Below are 17,842 nucleotides of genomic sequence, written 5' to 3' on the forward strand. Positions count from 1 at the left end.
GTAGATGAAGGTGAGTCTTTCCAGAAACGTTGAAGTTCGCACAGCCCTCGGTCAGGATTTTGTGAAAAGTGATGCACTCCTGGTCGGGCGAGCCCCGCCTTTGTAGCGCCTCCAGGCGCAAGATGGTGACGCGCTTTCAGGAGCGCCAGTGCAAAGGCCCCTGGGATACCGAGTCCCTCCCAACTGCGGCCGCAGGTGGTAGCGATGCGGCGGCGGGAGGACTCAGCAAGGGGGAGCAAACAGGCAGCTGGGCTCAACGTAGATGAAGGTGAGTCTTTCCAGAAACGTTGAAGGTTCGCACAGCCCTCGGTCAGGATTTTGTGAAAAGTGACTGTCAATAAACCCTAACGAGTGCAAACAACCCCAATAGTCCTGGTCTGCTTCTCCACCGCGCCACAGTTGCCTGATGAGTGACGCTTTGGTGTGTTTCTGTCGTTGTTGGTCAGTTAAAAAGCCCACCATGCCTGTCAGTCTTCTGGTAGTTGTTCTTCTCGCAAAGATCTTTTTAACTGCAGTGCCCCATGGCCTTTGTAGTGTCATTGTACTTTTTTATTCGTTGTGGCACCTCATCTACTGCTTGATCAAACAGGGCTTCACCTTTGAAAGGCATATTGATGACTGAAGCCTGGCTCTCTGGGTTGAACCCTGAGCGTTTGAGCCAGGCGTTCCTCCTGAGTGTGGTGCAGGTGCACATCTGTCTGCTGGCCATGTCTGCTACATTCAGGCATATTTGAGGCAAGAGTTGGCGATTGTTTTACCCTCCTGGAATGAGGCCTTGGCTCTCTTGCCGAACTCCCCTGGAAGGTGTTGTATCAGCCCTTCGATCTCGTCCCACTGTTGGTGCCCATAGCAGTTAAGGAGCGTGTGGGAGTTGGCTACCCTCCATTTTGTGGAGGCATCTCTCCATCTTTCTGCCCACCAGGTCCAGTCTTTTGCTCTCCTTCTCTGGTGGTGGCCCAATTGATGTGGGGGCATGGTTTCTCTTCCCTGAGGCCATCACAATGATGGAAAACGCAGGGATGTTCCCAATGATGCATTTTGGCTTGATGTCAAGGTCGTGCCAATGTATCCTCGGACTGGCTAGGGACAGAAGTAGGAAAATCGTATTTACCGATTCATAAATACCGAATTTGACCGATTCGGTATTTATGAATCGGTAAATATGAATGAGGGAGATTTAGGAAGAATTGGTAATTGAATTACCGATTCTTTAAAATTCGGTATTTACCGATTCGGTAAATACCGAATCGGTATTTCCTATTGATTCCTATGGGCTGTGAAGCCCATAGGAATCAATGGGAAATACCGATTCGGTAATTACCGAATCGGTAAATACCGATTCCTGCAAGGGTGCAGGGGGTGTCACTTTGACACCCTCTAGCACCCCAAATACAGGCATGTGTGCCATGTCACATGGCATAGGTGTGCATGCACAAATGTGCATGCACACCTGGATTCGGTATTTTACCACCCAATTGGATTGGGTGGTGAAATACTGAATCTGTAAGGCCTTTGGGACTCAGAAGAGTCCCACCTACATCGGGAAGTTACTGATTCGGTAAAAATACCGAATCGGTATTTTACCGATTCGGTAAATTTACCGATTCGGTAATTTTACCGATTCGGTAAAATAGGGCCCCTACATGCCAATTCTTAAATACCGGTCGGTAACGGCCGAAATCGCCCGTTACCGACCGGTATTTAGGCTCCTACATCTGGCCCCTAGGTTTCTTGGATGTTGCTGCCTCTTCAACCTCGAGTTAGTAGAACTCCTCATGTTCTTCCTCATGTGGCTTCCACTGTGGCTCCCAGATTTCCGGCACCTCCATGCCTGGCTGCTCATCTGCCGCCTCTGTGAATTCAGACTGCCTTATTGGGATGAGAAACTCTCAGGGATTTGTTGAAATTCTTACCACGGAGAAGGTCCATATTTTCGGCACTAAGTCATTGGTTTTTCCACTCTACCTTGAGTGCTCCTTGTTTGGCATTGAAAGTAGGCAGCGCCTACCTTTTTGGTATTGGTGGTTCCCCTGGGATGTACCTTTGCATTTCTCCTTTGTTCCCTCTTGAGAACTCGTTTGCATCAAGAATTTTGTCGAACATTTACCCTCATTGGAGTCCTTTGGTCAGGACTCCTGCGGCTCCTTATGTTTGTGATGTCCTTCAGCCGCCAGGTGTTTCGACGCTGAGGCTGCTTCCAAGGACTTCGCATCCACACCTTTTGGCAGTTTCGTTACCTTCTGCAGTTTTCTTTCAGCGTCTTTTGCTGCCTTGCTCATCGCTGCTATCCTTTCGGTGTCGGCTGCGGTGTCTTCGATGTCGGACTCCCCTCCCTGCACTGGTATGGACTCTAGACATTCTCCTTCTCTTCGCTGGATAGGCCAAGGTCTTTCATGGATTCCTGCATCCTGTGTGTGCTATCCATGGCGTGGTGTGCTAGTCTCTGTCAGCATCGTACCTTGAGAGTTTTCCACACAAACTCAGTGCATGCTTCGCAATCTTCGTCCTTGTTTTTTTTTTGGTAGGCACAAACTGCAGACCTTGTGTGGGTCCCTCTGCGAGAGCTTATGGTTGCAGTTGGAGCAGAATTCAAAAACGGTATTTTCCATGACCCTCTGCTGACTCTGCTATTCATTCTCTGGCCATGTGGGTTTCACCGGCAGGGTCCACTGTCGGGGTTGAGAAGGCTCCCCTTCTCTGTTCGCACATTATTCCCGTGGCTTTTGTTGTTCTTCTGTGTTTTTCTTTTTTTTTTCCTGTTATTCCCTGGGATTCTTCAGAGGTCTTCCATGTTAATTGCAGAGCCAATGGCAGAAAAAAGAATCTGAAGATGGCGTCCATGCACAGGAACTTCCGGGGTGCTGTCCATTGTCACACAACGGATGGGCTAACCACCAAATGGTGGTCGCCAATGCCCATAACGGAAAAAAGGATGCATGCTGCAAAACCTCTATTATTTATGTCCCAAGTTTGTGAAATGTGTCAAATATGTGACAATACAATTATTATATCACGCACTTCAATCTATTCACCATAATGTTTAGACATTTTCTTTTTTACATCTACGACTTTCCTAAATGGCGAAAATAAAAACAGTACACAGAAACTGAAGGAGTTATTATGTAATCCATTTTTTTCAACTCTTTTGCATAATACTTACCTTCTACCTATTTACTTTGCAGAGATCAAATGCGTGCAATACTGTGTCCGTTTTCCAAGTTTAATAAAATGTGGTTTTCCAAGAGTTTATTAAATTAATTTACACATACATAAAAGCAGGAAGTCCAATTTGTTCTGTACAGCAGATAAACCCCCTCAAAATACAAGAAAGATGTGTCAAATTACAATGGCAACGCTAAGAGTCTCATTTTCCTGGGGTTTTAGTCCTCCATTCATGCCACATTTTCACAAGTGGTTCTCGGTTCTTCCATATCAGTTCATGTCCATAGGTCACGTACCATCTGCACACAATAAATACAATATATGATTATTCACAGTAAAATACTGAATAAGAATGTTCACTTCACTATTTGATGCTATTTTAATGTCCATCACAATTGTGATCGTACAAGCATGACAGGCAAATAATCTACTCTAAGATGCCAATATGATAGATCAAAAACTCCACCAATACATGAGGTTGCCCTTGTACAAGAAATGACTTTCACAGAATTAAGCTTGCTGGTACAGTGCTTGGCGATTATGGGATTCCTGAACTCATCATCAATCATCTGACACCATGACATTTTTTCTGACCACCTTAAGTCTGTGCAGAGCATACATTTTACAACGAGGAACTGAATTTCATAAATTTAGCAGAGTAGGATTTATGGGTGGATGTAGATTATTTTTATTATATCACCATCATAAAAAATATAGCATCTTTACAGTCTTCCCAATAATTTCTAATATCGGCCTACATCTGTGAATCAACTTTATTCATGGATCTGTGTTCCTTCATCATACCCTTGTCAACAATACCAACTGCCAGAGACAGCAAGTATAGTAACTCCCTTCCTCGAACTCATGAAAATATGTACCAAGTAATGAATTTAAGACCAAAAGACCTAAGTATTTACTCAATAGTAGCATTAGCGGGGCTGTTTTAAAGGGAAAGAGAATTTACACCAGCTTACCACACGGTTAGACTAATGCTTCCTTCAACACAGACACCATTTCTTTGGGGGGAATGTCACTGTGAGCTCAGAGATGGATGCGCTTCGTCACTGCATCCTGCTATTCATAACATTTCAGTTTTTTCACCAAAGGAGCTCATTCCACATACCTGAATTCTGGTTTATGGAAGCATGTTAGCGAGAGCCCCAAGCAGCAGAAACCTCAGCTTGGGCCATTGCTATGGATACAGATTTGGCTCATATGGCAACAGAGGCTTGGCAGTGGGATTGCATTGGGACCTTCTCAGTGTCTACATATCTTGTAGTGCTGCACTCTCAGGAGATAACTGCTCAGTGCTGAACCCATTGCTCCAGTGCACTCTAGTTGATGGAAAAGGCTGCCTAACACATCAGAGAGGGACAAGGAGGAGATTCAACAGGGCTATTTGACAGCTGCAAACCAAAGTGGGAACCACACAAAGACCAGAAAGTTGTCATATTGCCATAAACAGAGCAATAGACCTCTAAAGAGGACAGATACCTGAAGTGTCCCTCAGCGTCCCCATTCTGCTAGGAGCACGAGCTTCACCAAGCCACAGAATGTTTGAGTTTTGGAAGAAAAACGTAACTACAGAAATTGTCTAGGCAGCACACTGCGACTCCTTCCCCCATCAAAGAACAATACTTAGCATTATTTCACTGCCCATGCCCCCATGAAGTATTGAAAGGCGTGTCTGTGCAGGGCTGCCAGGCAGTCTTTCATTCCTAAACAACACTGGTGCCTGGAGTAATTTGTCATTTGGTAAATGCACAAAGTACATGAGGAATCCCTAGTGAAATAAAACCTACGATGACCACAAAAACGGTTCGTTTTATTGGTAAAACTACTTTAGAAATTGGAAACTCCGGCCATATCGATCCTGATCCTAAGCAGTCTGGTTCTCTGCGGTGAATGCGTTTACATTCCCTCAGGCTGTGGCAAAAGGGGCAAGATGTGCAAATCAGGGATGTAAAACCAGGGGCGTGGCTTAGCGCCCGGCGAGGACGGCGGCTCTTATGTGAGCGCTCCGGGTCCGCAGGGGTTTTCGCCTTGCCTTCCGACTTCTTTTCACCTGCTAAGCGGCTCAGCCTGCATCGGAGCCTTCAGGCACCAGCGGGATTCTGAAGACGGCTTTCCCGACCGCCGCAATGCTTCCTTTCGCTACTTTGTAGCGGACGCGGCTGACTGGAAGTCGCGTCCGCCATCTTGTCTCCGGATATCGCGCACTGCGGCGCCTGTGACCCTGGCCTGACGAAAGCACCATGGAGCTCCTCAGTTACAGCGCCCCACCTGGTGAGATGATTTTCGTATCCCAGCACTAGGATACCGAATTTTTTTTTTCTCTTTTCATCATTTCTTTGTGGCCTCAGCTCCTACCAAGCTTCCCTCACATCTCTTCAACCCAGGCGGCCATCTTAGAGAACTGGTGCTTCTTTCCTTCATTTGACCTGCAAGCACATATCTGCGCAGCCTCCTCTATGTCAAGAGCGTTTTTCTTTTCATGGATGGGTGCTACTCTGAGCTTTTAGGCTCATTTTCTCTGTACCTTTTTCCACCGTGCTCTTTGTCCTATATGAGGCTCCTCTCCTGAAGGACTTTTTCAAATCTAAAATGTGCCGCACTTCATTACTTACAGGCTGAGGTGATTTTCTTCCTCCTTCATTGCTGTGCTACTTTTTACCAGTGACTTGCTTCTGGTCCCATTTTGTTGCTTCATTCCTGGTCATTCCTGGTTTACGCATGAACAGCTTTTTTCCCTTCTGAACCTACCTTCCATCTTTTGGTCAGCAGCTCCAACGTGTTTTTCCGCCCGTATATTGGCGCACAGTGACTGTTCTTGCCCTTACTTTCTCCTTCCCAATACCTCCTTTTTATGGAAGGAAAGGCAAGTACTCGCACTCCCAAAACTACGCGACACGTCTTCATCAAAAACTCCAAAGTTTTCTCAGCCCTGGCGCGCCTCGAAACTTCTCAGGTGCTCGACGAGATGTCGCAGTCTAGCATGGAGCGACCCGCTCAATCTTCAGGGAAAGCTGCGGTGAAGCGCCTCAAAAACACGCCTCCGTCACCACCTGGATCAGCCTCTTCTGTCTCCATGGAACTCCTGTTGGAGGAAATCCGTGCCCTTAAACCCTTTATGGAAGACACTAACTCAAAATTGCAGGTTCTTACCGATAGTTGGTCTCAGATGGATGCCAGGATGACCACGGTGGAACATTCTCTGACTTCTCTCCAGGAATCTTCTTCCAAAGTCTCTCATATGCAGTCTCAAATTTCTTCTCTTCAGAAGCAAGTTGAAGAGTTGGAGAACCGAAACAGACGCAACAATCTCCGTCTTTACGGCCTAGCAGAAAATTGCGAAGGGACCGATCCCATCGCTTTCTTCAAGTCATTTTTGCCCAAACTTCTTCACCTGCCTGAGGGTACCATGCTCAACATCCAGCGAGCACATCGCCTAGGCCGTCTCCCCTCCAACCCTTCTCCTTCTTCCCGGCCGAGGGGCGTCATCATGTACTTCCTCGAATACACTGATCTTCTTAAAGTCATCTCAGCGGCCCGTGCTCTACCTCGACTCCAATGGTCAGGATCCAACCTCTTCTTTGCACAGGATTATGCCAAAGCCACAGCCGGTCGTCGCAAAGCCTTTTTAGATATGCGTCCAGAGCTGCGTGCGATTGGTGCCAGATACGGCCTTTTTCATCCTTGCCTGTTCAGAGTCACCCACAACAACAAGACCACGACCTATGAGGATCCTGTTCGTCTTAGAAGTTTTTTGAATGCTGCACAGTCGTTTGACATGGATCTCTCTGGCACCTCATCTGCTTTTCCTCCGTGAACCCTGTTAATATGACTTCATTGTCTTACTCACTCCGCATGTTTTATGGTTGATGTTTGCTGTTTCGTAGTTTGCCTTTTCTAGGCACTTTGCTGTCTTCCATCTCCGTGTTTCCCTCTAACTCTTTTTTTCCCTCTCATGCATCCTTATTAGATGGTACGGTACCCTTCCCTACTGTTTTGCTATGATGTCTTATTTTGCACCGCTGTTTTATCTCATTTCTCTCTTCTTCCTGTTCTTCCTTTACTCCTTTTTACCTTCTAACGCTGTGCTGTTTTCTTCTTTCTCCAGTAGTTTCCCTCATTTACGTTTTTCCTTCCTCTTTCTCGCAGGTTTATCATATATATGGCGTCTTCCCCTCGACTTGTTGGTTCGCTTGCATTGGACGCTTGCTTCCTCTGCCTGGCGCTCCCCTCCCACTCCTTCTTCTCGTCTCCTTTCCCCGGTGATCATTCCTTCCCGTCTCTACCCTCCGTAAGTATGTTTTCCCCTTTCTCCCGAATGTTCACTTTCCTTATTTTGACTTTTTCTCCTTCCAGTTCAATAATTTCCTTTCTTCCACAGGTGTCTCTCTCTCTTCTTTCTCGACAACTCTTCTTTTATTATCTCCTCATTGTCATTCTCGCTACTTTATGGTCTACCTTCCCATGTTTCTCTTTTCAACTGCTTTTTTCTCTCCTTCTTCTGCTCTCTTGTATTCTCCATCACCCTTTTTTCTATCCTCCCACTGTTTTGCCTTTCAATGACCCTCTCCTTTTTTCTGGTTTTTTTCTTTTCCGGGGTTCTTATTGCATCTTCTTTCCTTCTCATGACTTTTCTTTCCTTCCTTATTTGCTATGTCTCTGAAAGTTATTACATGGAATGTAAGGGGCGTTAATTCCCCCATCAAACGGCAGAGAATTTTATCTCACCTTGCTCGTCTGAATGTGGATATCGCTTTTTTGCAAGAAACGCACTTATCTGCTGAAGAATCTGTTAAATTGAAAAGAAGTTGGGTGGGCGATGTTTATTATTCTCCTGGGGATGGCAAACGTAATGGTGTTGCTATTTTATGTCACAAGGCTCTTTCTCACTCCTTGCTTGCTCAGGAGTCAGATGCTGAAGGCAGATGGATTTATACTAAACTCTCTGTCAAGAATGTTCCAACTTCTCTCCTTAATGTTTATGCCCCTACCACAGGTGATCCCACTTTTTGGCAATCGTTCTCCCAGTACATCACCAGATTCATTGATAACTTCATATTAGCGGGAGATTGTAATCAGCCCATAGACCCATTTCTAGATAGGAACTCCAAAACGCATTTCATCCCTAACAAATCTCATAAATCCTTTTCTCAAGCTATTTCCCAACACAAACTCACGGATGCTTGGCGCCTTTGCAATCCTGACCTTCAGGAATTTACTTTCTATTCTCCGTGCCACCATTCACAATCCCGAATTGATTATGTTTTTGTTACCCACAACATTGCCCAAACTCTCACTCAAGCGGAAATTGGTCCGATTTTACTCTCTGACCATGCCCCCACATTAGTTCACTTGGACATTTTACCTAAATCAACAGGTCCCAAACGCTGGCGTTTCAACAACTCCCTCCTCTTGGACCCTAAGTTCACTTCCTCCTTCACCTCCTTTTCCAACGAGTTTTTCTCCATTAATGACACCTCCCCTGTCCCCAAACATACCATTTGGGATGCCTATAAAGCGGCAGCAAGAGATTTTATTATCCGCTTTGTCTCTAAGAAGCGTAGGGCTGCTCGCGATTTTACCAAGGCTATCCTTTTGGATATTAAGAAATTGGAACATTCTTATTTTACTTCCCGTTCACAGCAAACTTTAACCGCCCTGGTTAATGCTAAGATGAAATTTAACAAACAATCTACGGAAGATGCATCTTTGTACTTACTAAAATCTAGTGCCAAGTTCTATGGCGGCAAAAATAAGGCAGGCAAGATCTTAGCTAACTATCTCAAGGTGAAACACAATAAATTGAATATTGAATCTATCTACGATGCCAATTTGAATCTTAAACACACGGATGCCGACATCCTTACTGAATTCTCTACCTTCTACCAGACACTGTATTCTTCTGAAACTCATCCCTCCTCCCACTCTCTAGACACGTTTTTTTCCTCCATTCAAAAACCCTCTCACTTTCCACTTGACCTTTCTCACTTAGAACTTGATGTCTCCCAACACGAACTTCTTAAAGCACTTCAAACCCTCCAGAAAGACAAGGCCCCTGGGCCGGACGGCTTCACAGTAGAATTTTTTCTTCATTTTTCCAGCCTCCTTATCCCTAGACTCCATTCCCTTATTGGCACGTTCCTCTCCCTGGGTTCCTCCTCAGGTTCTTTCTCAGATGCCCACATCTGCCTCATACCCAAGGAGGGGAAGGATCCTCAACACTGCAAGAATTATAGGCCAATCTCTCTGGTCAATATTGATTATAAAATTTTTGCAAAGTCTCTTGCAGCACGTCTCGACCTTCTTCTTCCAGATCTCTTGGGCGAGGAACAGTCGGGATTTGTCAAGGGTCGTTACATCACTGACAACACCAGACTCCTCTTCAACGTTCTTTCTCAATCTCGCCTTCTGCCCCATTCCCTAGCGGCCATTGCCCTGGATGCCGAAAAGGCGTTTGACAGGGTCGAATGGACCTATCTCTTTCACACCCTACGCTGGTTTGGTTTTGGTCCTATTTTTATCTCCTTAATTTCGCTACTTTATTCTCATCCGCGAGCAGCGGTTTGTGCTAATGGCCAAATATCCTCCTTTTTTGATTTAAACAGAGGCGTCCGCCAAGGTTGTCCCCTATCTCCCTTTCTCTTTAACCTGGCCTTAGAACCCTTCCTCTCCAAGCTCCGTCAACATCCCTCCATCCACGGTTTCCAACTGTCAGATTCCCACATCAAGTTAGCTGCTTATGCAGATGATATTTTGCTCTTTGTTTCCAACCCTTCCGTTTCCATTCCTGCATTTCTCAGTGAAGTCCGTGCTTATTCACAAATATCTGGCTATAAACTTAACCATGACAAATGCGAGATCCTTCCCTTGACTAAATTCACTTTTAAACCCGATTTTGCTACCTCTAATTTTGCGTGGAAACCTTCTAATATTAAGTACTTGGGAATGCATATCACCCCCGCCATCTCAGACACTGTTTCTCTGTGCATGTCTAAATGCATTCAGAAATTAACAGATCTCACTTCTAAGTGGCATCCCCTTTACCTATCTTGGTGGGGCCGCCTTGACACTATAAAAATGATGTTGTCTCCCATTGTTCTCTACACCCTATCCAACATCCCGGTCCCTATCCCCTCCAAATTTTTCAAAAAGATCAATTCTATTCTAGTGTCCTTTCTCTGGGGTAAAAAGAAACCAAGAATGTCTCTAGTACGTCTGATTCGCCCTAAAACTGAAGGTGGGGTTAATTTTCCTGACTTCCCAGCCTACCACAAGGCGTTCCAATTGAGGCAAGCCTCTTTGTGGCTACAAGATCCTGCGTCCTCGTGCCCTCTATGGACTAAATTTGAACGCCTCCTTCTTTCTCCCTTCTCCTTTGCTGAATTCCTTTCCTTCTCCCGTAAACCTACTTCTATCTCCACTCCGATTCATCGATTTACCACTAAACTACTCCTTTCTTCCACGCACTTACCTCCTCCTACCATTGCTGCTTTCCTCTCCTCCCCCATATGGCATAATACGTCTTTACTCATACGTGCCAGGCCCTTTTTTTGGAAATCTTGGCACTCTCGAGGTCTTCGGTGGATCTCCCAACTTTTTTCTCACTCCTCTTTCTTGTCTTTCGACACCCTCCGCTCCCTCTATGACCTACCCACTTCCTTTGCACGCAAATACCAATTGCTTAAAGATGCTGTCCTCATGAAATATACTGCCCTCTCCCGGCCTTGCCCTCCTCCTCCTTCTTCCACTCCCTTTTCCACTCTCCATTCCTTTTTACGTACTTCACCAAGAGCTGCTGCTATTTACAGATACCTTCACGCTGGTGAGATTCCGAGACCTAAATCTAAGGTGGAGGAGTCCTGGGAGCATGATTTATCCGTCTCTTGGTCGGTTTCCTTCTGGGACAAACTCTGGACCAAACTTCGCAAATCCTCCAGAGCAGCAACACTCATTCAGACTCTATTTTTTATTTACAATAGACTCCTCCTCACACCCTATGACCTTCACAAACGTTTTTCCAGCACTCCCCACACATGCTGGTCTTGTTTGTCACCACAAGCTGACTTATTTCACATGTTATTTTCATGCACCCATGTTCGTACTTTTTGGCTACAAGTTTGGGCTCAAATTAACCTGATTTTCCACACTACTATCCCTTTCTCCCACACACATGTTTTTATGGGAAGCCTTTCCCCTTGTTGGGGTGATGTTAATTTACAGCCTCAGATTGTTGATCTGTTACTTGCCGTTGCCTTCCAACAAATTACAGTTAATTGGAAAGACTTCTCCAAGATTTCCTTCAAGGCGTGGTGGTTTAATGTCTGCCACAACCACCGCCTCGATACTGCTTATGTTTACCCGGCTTGTATGGCAACTAAACGTATGATCTTATGGACTCCCGTTACGCTTTATTTGGACTCATGTAGTGCACGCTTGTTTCACCCTCTGCCTTCCCAGCAGGAAGTTTCTAAACCACCTTAGCTCCGATACATTCCACTTATTTTCCATTGTATCATTTTGTTCGATTCATTATCTTGTTTTCATGCTTGTCATATTTCATGTTCATGTGTTATTTCAATGCCTTTTTCCCTCTTCCATTTTGAACTCCGATTACTTTATTATACTGCTTGTTTTTGTCTGATCGCTTTATTTTGCTCAGAGTTTTTATATTAACATCATATTGTACTCTGTTTTGACACCTGGTTTTCTCTTTTATTATCATCAATAAAATTTTCTTGAACTTAAAGGGATGTAAAACCAAATTTCAAGCACTGATCGTAACTTTGATTTTGTTCTCTTTTGGAAAAAAAGATAAAAGTACTTACCCTAAACACGGGACTTAAAGTTTTTTTTTTTACACATATCACACTGTACCATACTGGAACCAGAGAAGTTTTCCAGCAATGCTGCCCTGCACGAGTAGGTGGCGCTGTGTGGCTCCATGGAGATTCTATACGGCCCTGTAAGTGACAGAGCGGTGCTATATAGAAGAGCCACCCTGGCACACTGCTATCAGCTTCTTTATTCTTTCTCCTTCCGCGCCCCCAAACACAAGATAGGTCAACAAATTATTAATGACAGTTTCCTTATCTTTTACAAGGGGCCTTTTTAGATGCCGCTCCACCGAAAGGGTGGAAAGAGTGCAGAGAGAAATCTGCTATTAGACAGGGTATCCAGCTGAAACAGCAATACCAAAAGTAAGCAACTTTATGTTTTAATGGATATGTCTAACTACAGAATCCTCATATTTAAAAAAGGTGCCAGAACGTACCCCCCAAAACTGTAGTGGGTCTTGGGAGTGGCCTAACTGGGCGGAGGTTCAAAATGGCCTTCTTGTCAGAACTGACTGTCAAGGCAATAGTACTTTGTGAATGTGTGCACAGATCCCCGTGCTGTAGGCAGGCAGGAGTCTAAAACCAATATCCCTCAGGCCAATGCAGTCGTGGTGGCGTTGGCTCTGGCCGAATGGGGGTGCATACCTCCAGGAGTTTGTTTCTTGGCAACTGCATAACAGAATTCCATTAACAGGACTATAAACCTTGAAAGGGTCCTATTCCGCACCACTGTTCAATCCTTTCCTCCAGAAAACCTCACAAACAGATGGTCATCCACACAATGGTTCTTTATGCAGTTAATATAAAAGCTCAGCACCATTTTAGGGTAAAGCTCTTTCAAGGGTTGGGCTGGAGCAGAACATTTTGGCAGAGTAATTGATTGAACAACATGAAACGGAGTCACAACCTTTGGTAAAAAGGCCAAGTCAGTGCCAATTTGTCTGGAAAAAAGGTCACGTAGGGTGGTTACAAAGAATGTACCTGGACTTCACTCACGTGACCTGCAGATATGACACCAATGAAGACGACAGCTTTCAGCATCAATATTCATAAAGAGCAGCTGGCCATTGGCTAAAAGGGGGTGCACCTGAGAAATGCTAAAAGTAAATTCATATCCCATGGCGTCTTAGCAAATGGCTTCGGAAAAAATGTTAATTAAATCTTTTTTAAAACACATCGCGAACAGAGATAGTTGCCCAGGCAAACACAAAAAAGGCAAAATAAATTACAAATAGCTGTTTATTGTGCCCACCTGACAGCCTAGCTGGGGTAATAAAAATCAAATAACAAAACATCTGAAAGTGTGGTTTGCAGAGGGTTGTTGTGTCGGACACCCCACCAGTCAATACATTTCTCCAAGTGTAGATGGATTTTGAGGAAACTCGGTCAGCAAGTCAAAAACATTTAGTTACCAAGGCCCAATCTCCACACATGGAGGTGTAGTTTGTGGCAATTCGGGTGCATGTCCCTGTTCTGCCCTGTTTGCTTAGACAGGAGGTTCTCTCAAAGTGGTAGCCAGATCGGGTGCCAAATGCTCAGGAGCTCTGGCTAAAATACTCTCCTTGCCCAGTGGGGTGAGTAAAAGAACTTCGCCCGTCAGTCAAAGCAGGCTAGATAGCAGTGGAAGCTTGAGCACTTCTAACACATCTTGTTTCCCAGCAGAATGTGACCAGGCTGTGCCAGGGCCAAGAGTGGGCCTGTTTGCGCCCATCAGAGCTGAAAAGTGGCTGGGCCACCCCTCTTTGTTTTGCTGCCAGACTTGAAGCACTGCTTTGAGCCTATACTTGCACAGTAGTGAAGAGGAAATCTGCAACCATCACCAGTAAGGAGCATCTTTTAACTGGCTCTATTGCTAACTCCTTAACTATTGCAACGTGAGAGCAATTAACCAAGAGATTGATTCTGTAGAAGAAAGACTGGGCATTACCAAGAGAGCAGAGTCTGAGGTCTCTGGTAACAACGTCAATCTCAACCCTGCTACTACATCCACTTTGCTTTAAGCCCCTGGATGTCCCTCAATTAGTGGGGAAAGGGCCAGTCCCCTTGTTTTAAAGGCACCACTATCCATGGCTATAGCAGAAGTCGCTGGAGCAAAATCGAGTTCTGACTCACCCTGTTCACCACCACCAGCTAAAAAGGGGATGGGGAAACCTGCATCTAAACTTACTACGAATGGAATTGCAGTATTTGCTAACGCAGAAAGGATGGTGAATGGTGGACAGCCTGCTCTAGGTTCTATCCATGAGAACTAACAGTTTGGAGGGATTGATAATGAGTCTTTGGATCGGTTATTGGTTGCTTGAGCGAGATTGACAAATGTATTCTGAATTCGAATGCATGCATACACCCTAATAAGGGGCCTCTGCTTTGTATTTAAAAGGACTGTGCAAGTTTTACTCCGTCCACTACATCTATAGCTACACTAGAAAGAAATGTATAGCAACCCATCTTCTGAGAACTCCGGTATTGCTCCACGTATATGCCCACCACCCCCACCTCCCCTTCACCCTACCTGACCCGCCCCAGCCTCCTCACCCCCACCGCATTTACAATTGTTTACATTTTATTGCAGATCTAAGGAATTTGTATTAATTCATTTTTACAACAAATTTGACCCAAACAATATTGATATTAGTAATTCCTTGGGAAGAGGGGGAGCTGGAGAAACTCCCTAATTTTTGTGCATGCTCACCCTCAGTAGTCTGGATGGGCTATTTTAATATTCATCATTGTATTTTTCCAAATGGTAGCTCATCTGGTGTTTTAGATATTATTGGCGAGCCTGTTGATCATTTCTAACACACTCCTATAGGTGAAACCCTAAATTTGATATTGACCGCTTTCTGGTTGCAGTTTGCTTTTGATTCTTATTCTAGTTTCCCGGTTCGAAAACCAAGTTTTACAGGGAGAGATAACCCCCAGCATTATTGATTTGAGACTTTTTTCACATGAACTACAACACATTTTTGGGGGAATTATGCTGGCCCTGGTAATCTGTTTAGTGGCCATAATCTCTTAACGATCTCCTAATGGATGTTTTAAAGGATACAGAGCCTTGTGTTAATCCACCCACCTGATGGTAGAGGGAAACAAGGGGCTTCAGTTGCGATGGAAATGTGTTGATAAGACCAATGTGCTTGTTGCACTGGTGTCAAGGAACCCGAACCTGCTTCTCGATTGCCTGGACGAAGAACTGGAGTCTGAGGCAGTTGTTAGATAGCCAGAGAGAAAATCTTTATTCAGCGATTAATTAAATTCATTTTGGGACATCTAAAAAGATTCATTCTGGGTTAATAAATAACTTACGTTTTTAGTAAAACCATAAATACTGTTTAAAAGTTTAAAAAAAGGGCTATTCCTGTAGAAAAAACCAGAAGCCCATAGTCCTCAAACAAGCTTGCGCTGTCCGAATGTTGCTGGTGAAGAGCTGCAAATCTACAAGACCTGCATTTACTAAAGGGCAGTTTGTCAGGTGCCCAAGGTGGAAAGTTTCCATTTAACAGGGAGAGCCATTCCTAGAGGCCAGTAAAGTGCAAGGTATTTACCAGCACGTCAAGCAACAGTATTATCTGGCCTCCAACACAGATTGTGTCATCTGAAAAACACGCTTTTCTTTTTGAGGAGCCTCACAAATCAAGCAGCTGGCTGGGTGATTTGCCTTGCAGGCTTCTAGTAGACGATCCATTACGGAGGGCCGGATGATGTGCATGATACTTGGCATACCAGTCAGAACAGACCATCTGTAGCAGTGATGATATCTGTCTTCCAGCGGAGGTCGAGGTTGTATGGCATCATGGCAAGTCCTGATGTTTATTGTCCGCAATATTGGACATAGTCAGAACTTTCTTAGCGGGAGAAAAAGTCACCACTGTCAGAAGGAATCTGACAGACGAAAATACGACGGTAGGCAACGATTCACAGATGCAGAGAATGTGAGACAAGAATGTGTCTGCCCACGCACAAAATCTGCATTGCCTATTGTCATAGACAACGTTTCCCCGGCCACGCCAGTAGGCGTTTAAGGGGATTTCCTTGGCAAGAGGTAGCGAGAGATAGCTTGGGAGAACCCATGGCTCATACAGTATTACGGCCTGGTTGCTGTGGGCTTTTCTTTCAATGCCCACATATCCTGCTTCCTTGAGATTACGTTTTTAGTTTCGATGTTAGGGGTGCCAGAAGATCATTTGCCTAGATCTCTCATGCGGCCAGGGTGTTCATTATAGTATTCAAGTATCTGTACCATCCTGTTTAAGGGGTCTTTATTACTTCCCAAATTGGTTTGTTTTAATGTGTCATTCTTTGCCTGTTTAGATTTGAGTAAATAAGCTAAAAACGTTGCCTTCAATATCAGATGTTGCCAAGACAAAGAGCATTTTAGACAAATGTGGGCATTTGAAGTACAGTCTGGTAGTGAGAAAATTCTTCTGTAACAGGTTGATTGTGCCCTGTCAGACTAATTTGCCAACTTATCTCTGAATGTCGTCGCTCCGTACGAAATTGCTGAGAGGAGCTTGGTGGCCATCACCTTCAGGAGGGGCCGCATGTCGGGGTTCACCTCTGAATTTTGTAGATTATGGAATGCCCACGTTAATGAATTTCCTTCTGCCTGTTAGGCAAGAATATGCGGAGCTGAGCGTTCCCTGCTATCCAACCGTACCCCAAGGTATTTGTAGGCATCCACTACTTGGATCGCACTCACCTGGATAAACCACAACCCTCTTTTTATAGTAGCAATCAGTCGATAGTTTCCCTGACCCTTTCTTGTGTAAAGGTACCAGGAGCGAACCTCTCATGGATCTGGTATTGATGTCCCTAGCATGCATGCTTGAAATATTGGGGTCATTACAGAGATCAATCTTTTGGGTGATCATTTAAATACTGCAGCTGGGATGCCGCTTGGACCTGGGGTGCCATTTGTACGCATTGCGTTAATTTCTTTTTCCATTTGATCCTGGGTTGTAAGTGTTGGACTCCTGTGTTTGCCGGGCAGGGGCTCAATGACCTGGGAACCGGCTGCAGACGGATCCGTGTATAAAATTCCAATGTAGCTCTCCCATTCAGTGGGGGAACATTAGATGCTTGCTGCTCATGTTTTGGGGCTGAGACACTGTTTATCTATATCCAAAATTTCCTTCTATATTTTGACTTCATTATCTTGTGTGATTAGTCCCATCTGAAGGATTCCTCCTCCTTTTTCTGGTGTATAGAGCTTTCCTATATCTTGTACATATAATTGCAACTTTGCTCCGCAGTCATAGGTTTCCTTTCTTGTCACGAATCAGGGCATTGAGCGCTTTATTTAAGTCTGTTTTTAGGACAGCTATTTGCCCCTTGAGGATGCTTCTGTTGGTCATGAACTTGTGCTGTCCTGAATCATCACTGTTGGTCAGAAAGTAGTCCAGCGATCCCCCATAGGCCTAGATTTATTTTTTGGCCAGTATTCCTTCTCGGCAGCTCTTCTAGGAATCACTCCACTTGGGCACCCAATCCTGCTTGGACATCTGTATTCTACTTTATTCTTTTAATGAGTTCCAAATTCCCTTGCCTCCCAATGTACCTCATTTTAGGGTGTCGAGTTCTTAGGGCCAAGATGTCACATTTTAGCATTACGTAGTCACTTGCCAGGCTTGGAACTACTTTAAAATTCCCTATGTGATGAAAGTGGGCTACATACACCCAGATGTAATCCAAAGTGGCCATCCTAAAGCACGAGATGTGGGTGTAAGCAGCTGGTGTAGCTGTTGCAAAGCCTGCCACTTAATATACGAAGGCTCAGTTGATTAAATGTATCACCTAGTACTTTATCCTGCTTTTCGCGCCTTTAGAATGGTTTA

General features: G+C 44.8%; 1 protein-coding gene across 2 annotated transcripts in view; it reads right to left on the reverse strand.

Moving 5' to 3' along the window:
* Positions 1-3,199: 3,199 nt before the first annotated feature.
* PARL (presenilin associated rhomboid like) overlaps positions 3,200-17,842 on the reverse strand; it is a 129,229-nt gene continuing 114,586 nt past the window's right edge. The window contains exon 10 of one of the 2 annotated variants that reach the window (XM_078666444.1): positions 3,200-3,461. In XM_078666444.1, coding sequence (XP_078522570.1) covers positions 3,365-3,461 — 97 coding nt within the window. In that variant the 3' untranslated portion in view covers positions 3,200-3,364. The remainder of the gene's footprint in view (positions 3,462-17,842) is intronic. The other variant, XM_078666443.1, reaches the window with a different exon arrangement.

Source organism: Lissotriton helveticus, chromosome 11 (assembly GCF_964261635.1).
Source record: "Lissotriton helveticus chromosome 11, aLisHel1.1, whole genome shotgun sequence".
In the NCBI taxonomy this organism is placed as follows: Eukaryota; Metazoa; Chordata; class Amphibia; order Caudata; family Salamandridae; genus Lissotriton; species Lissotriton helveticus.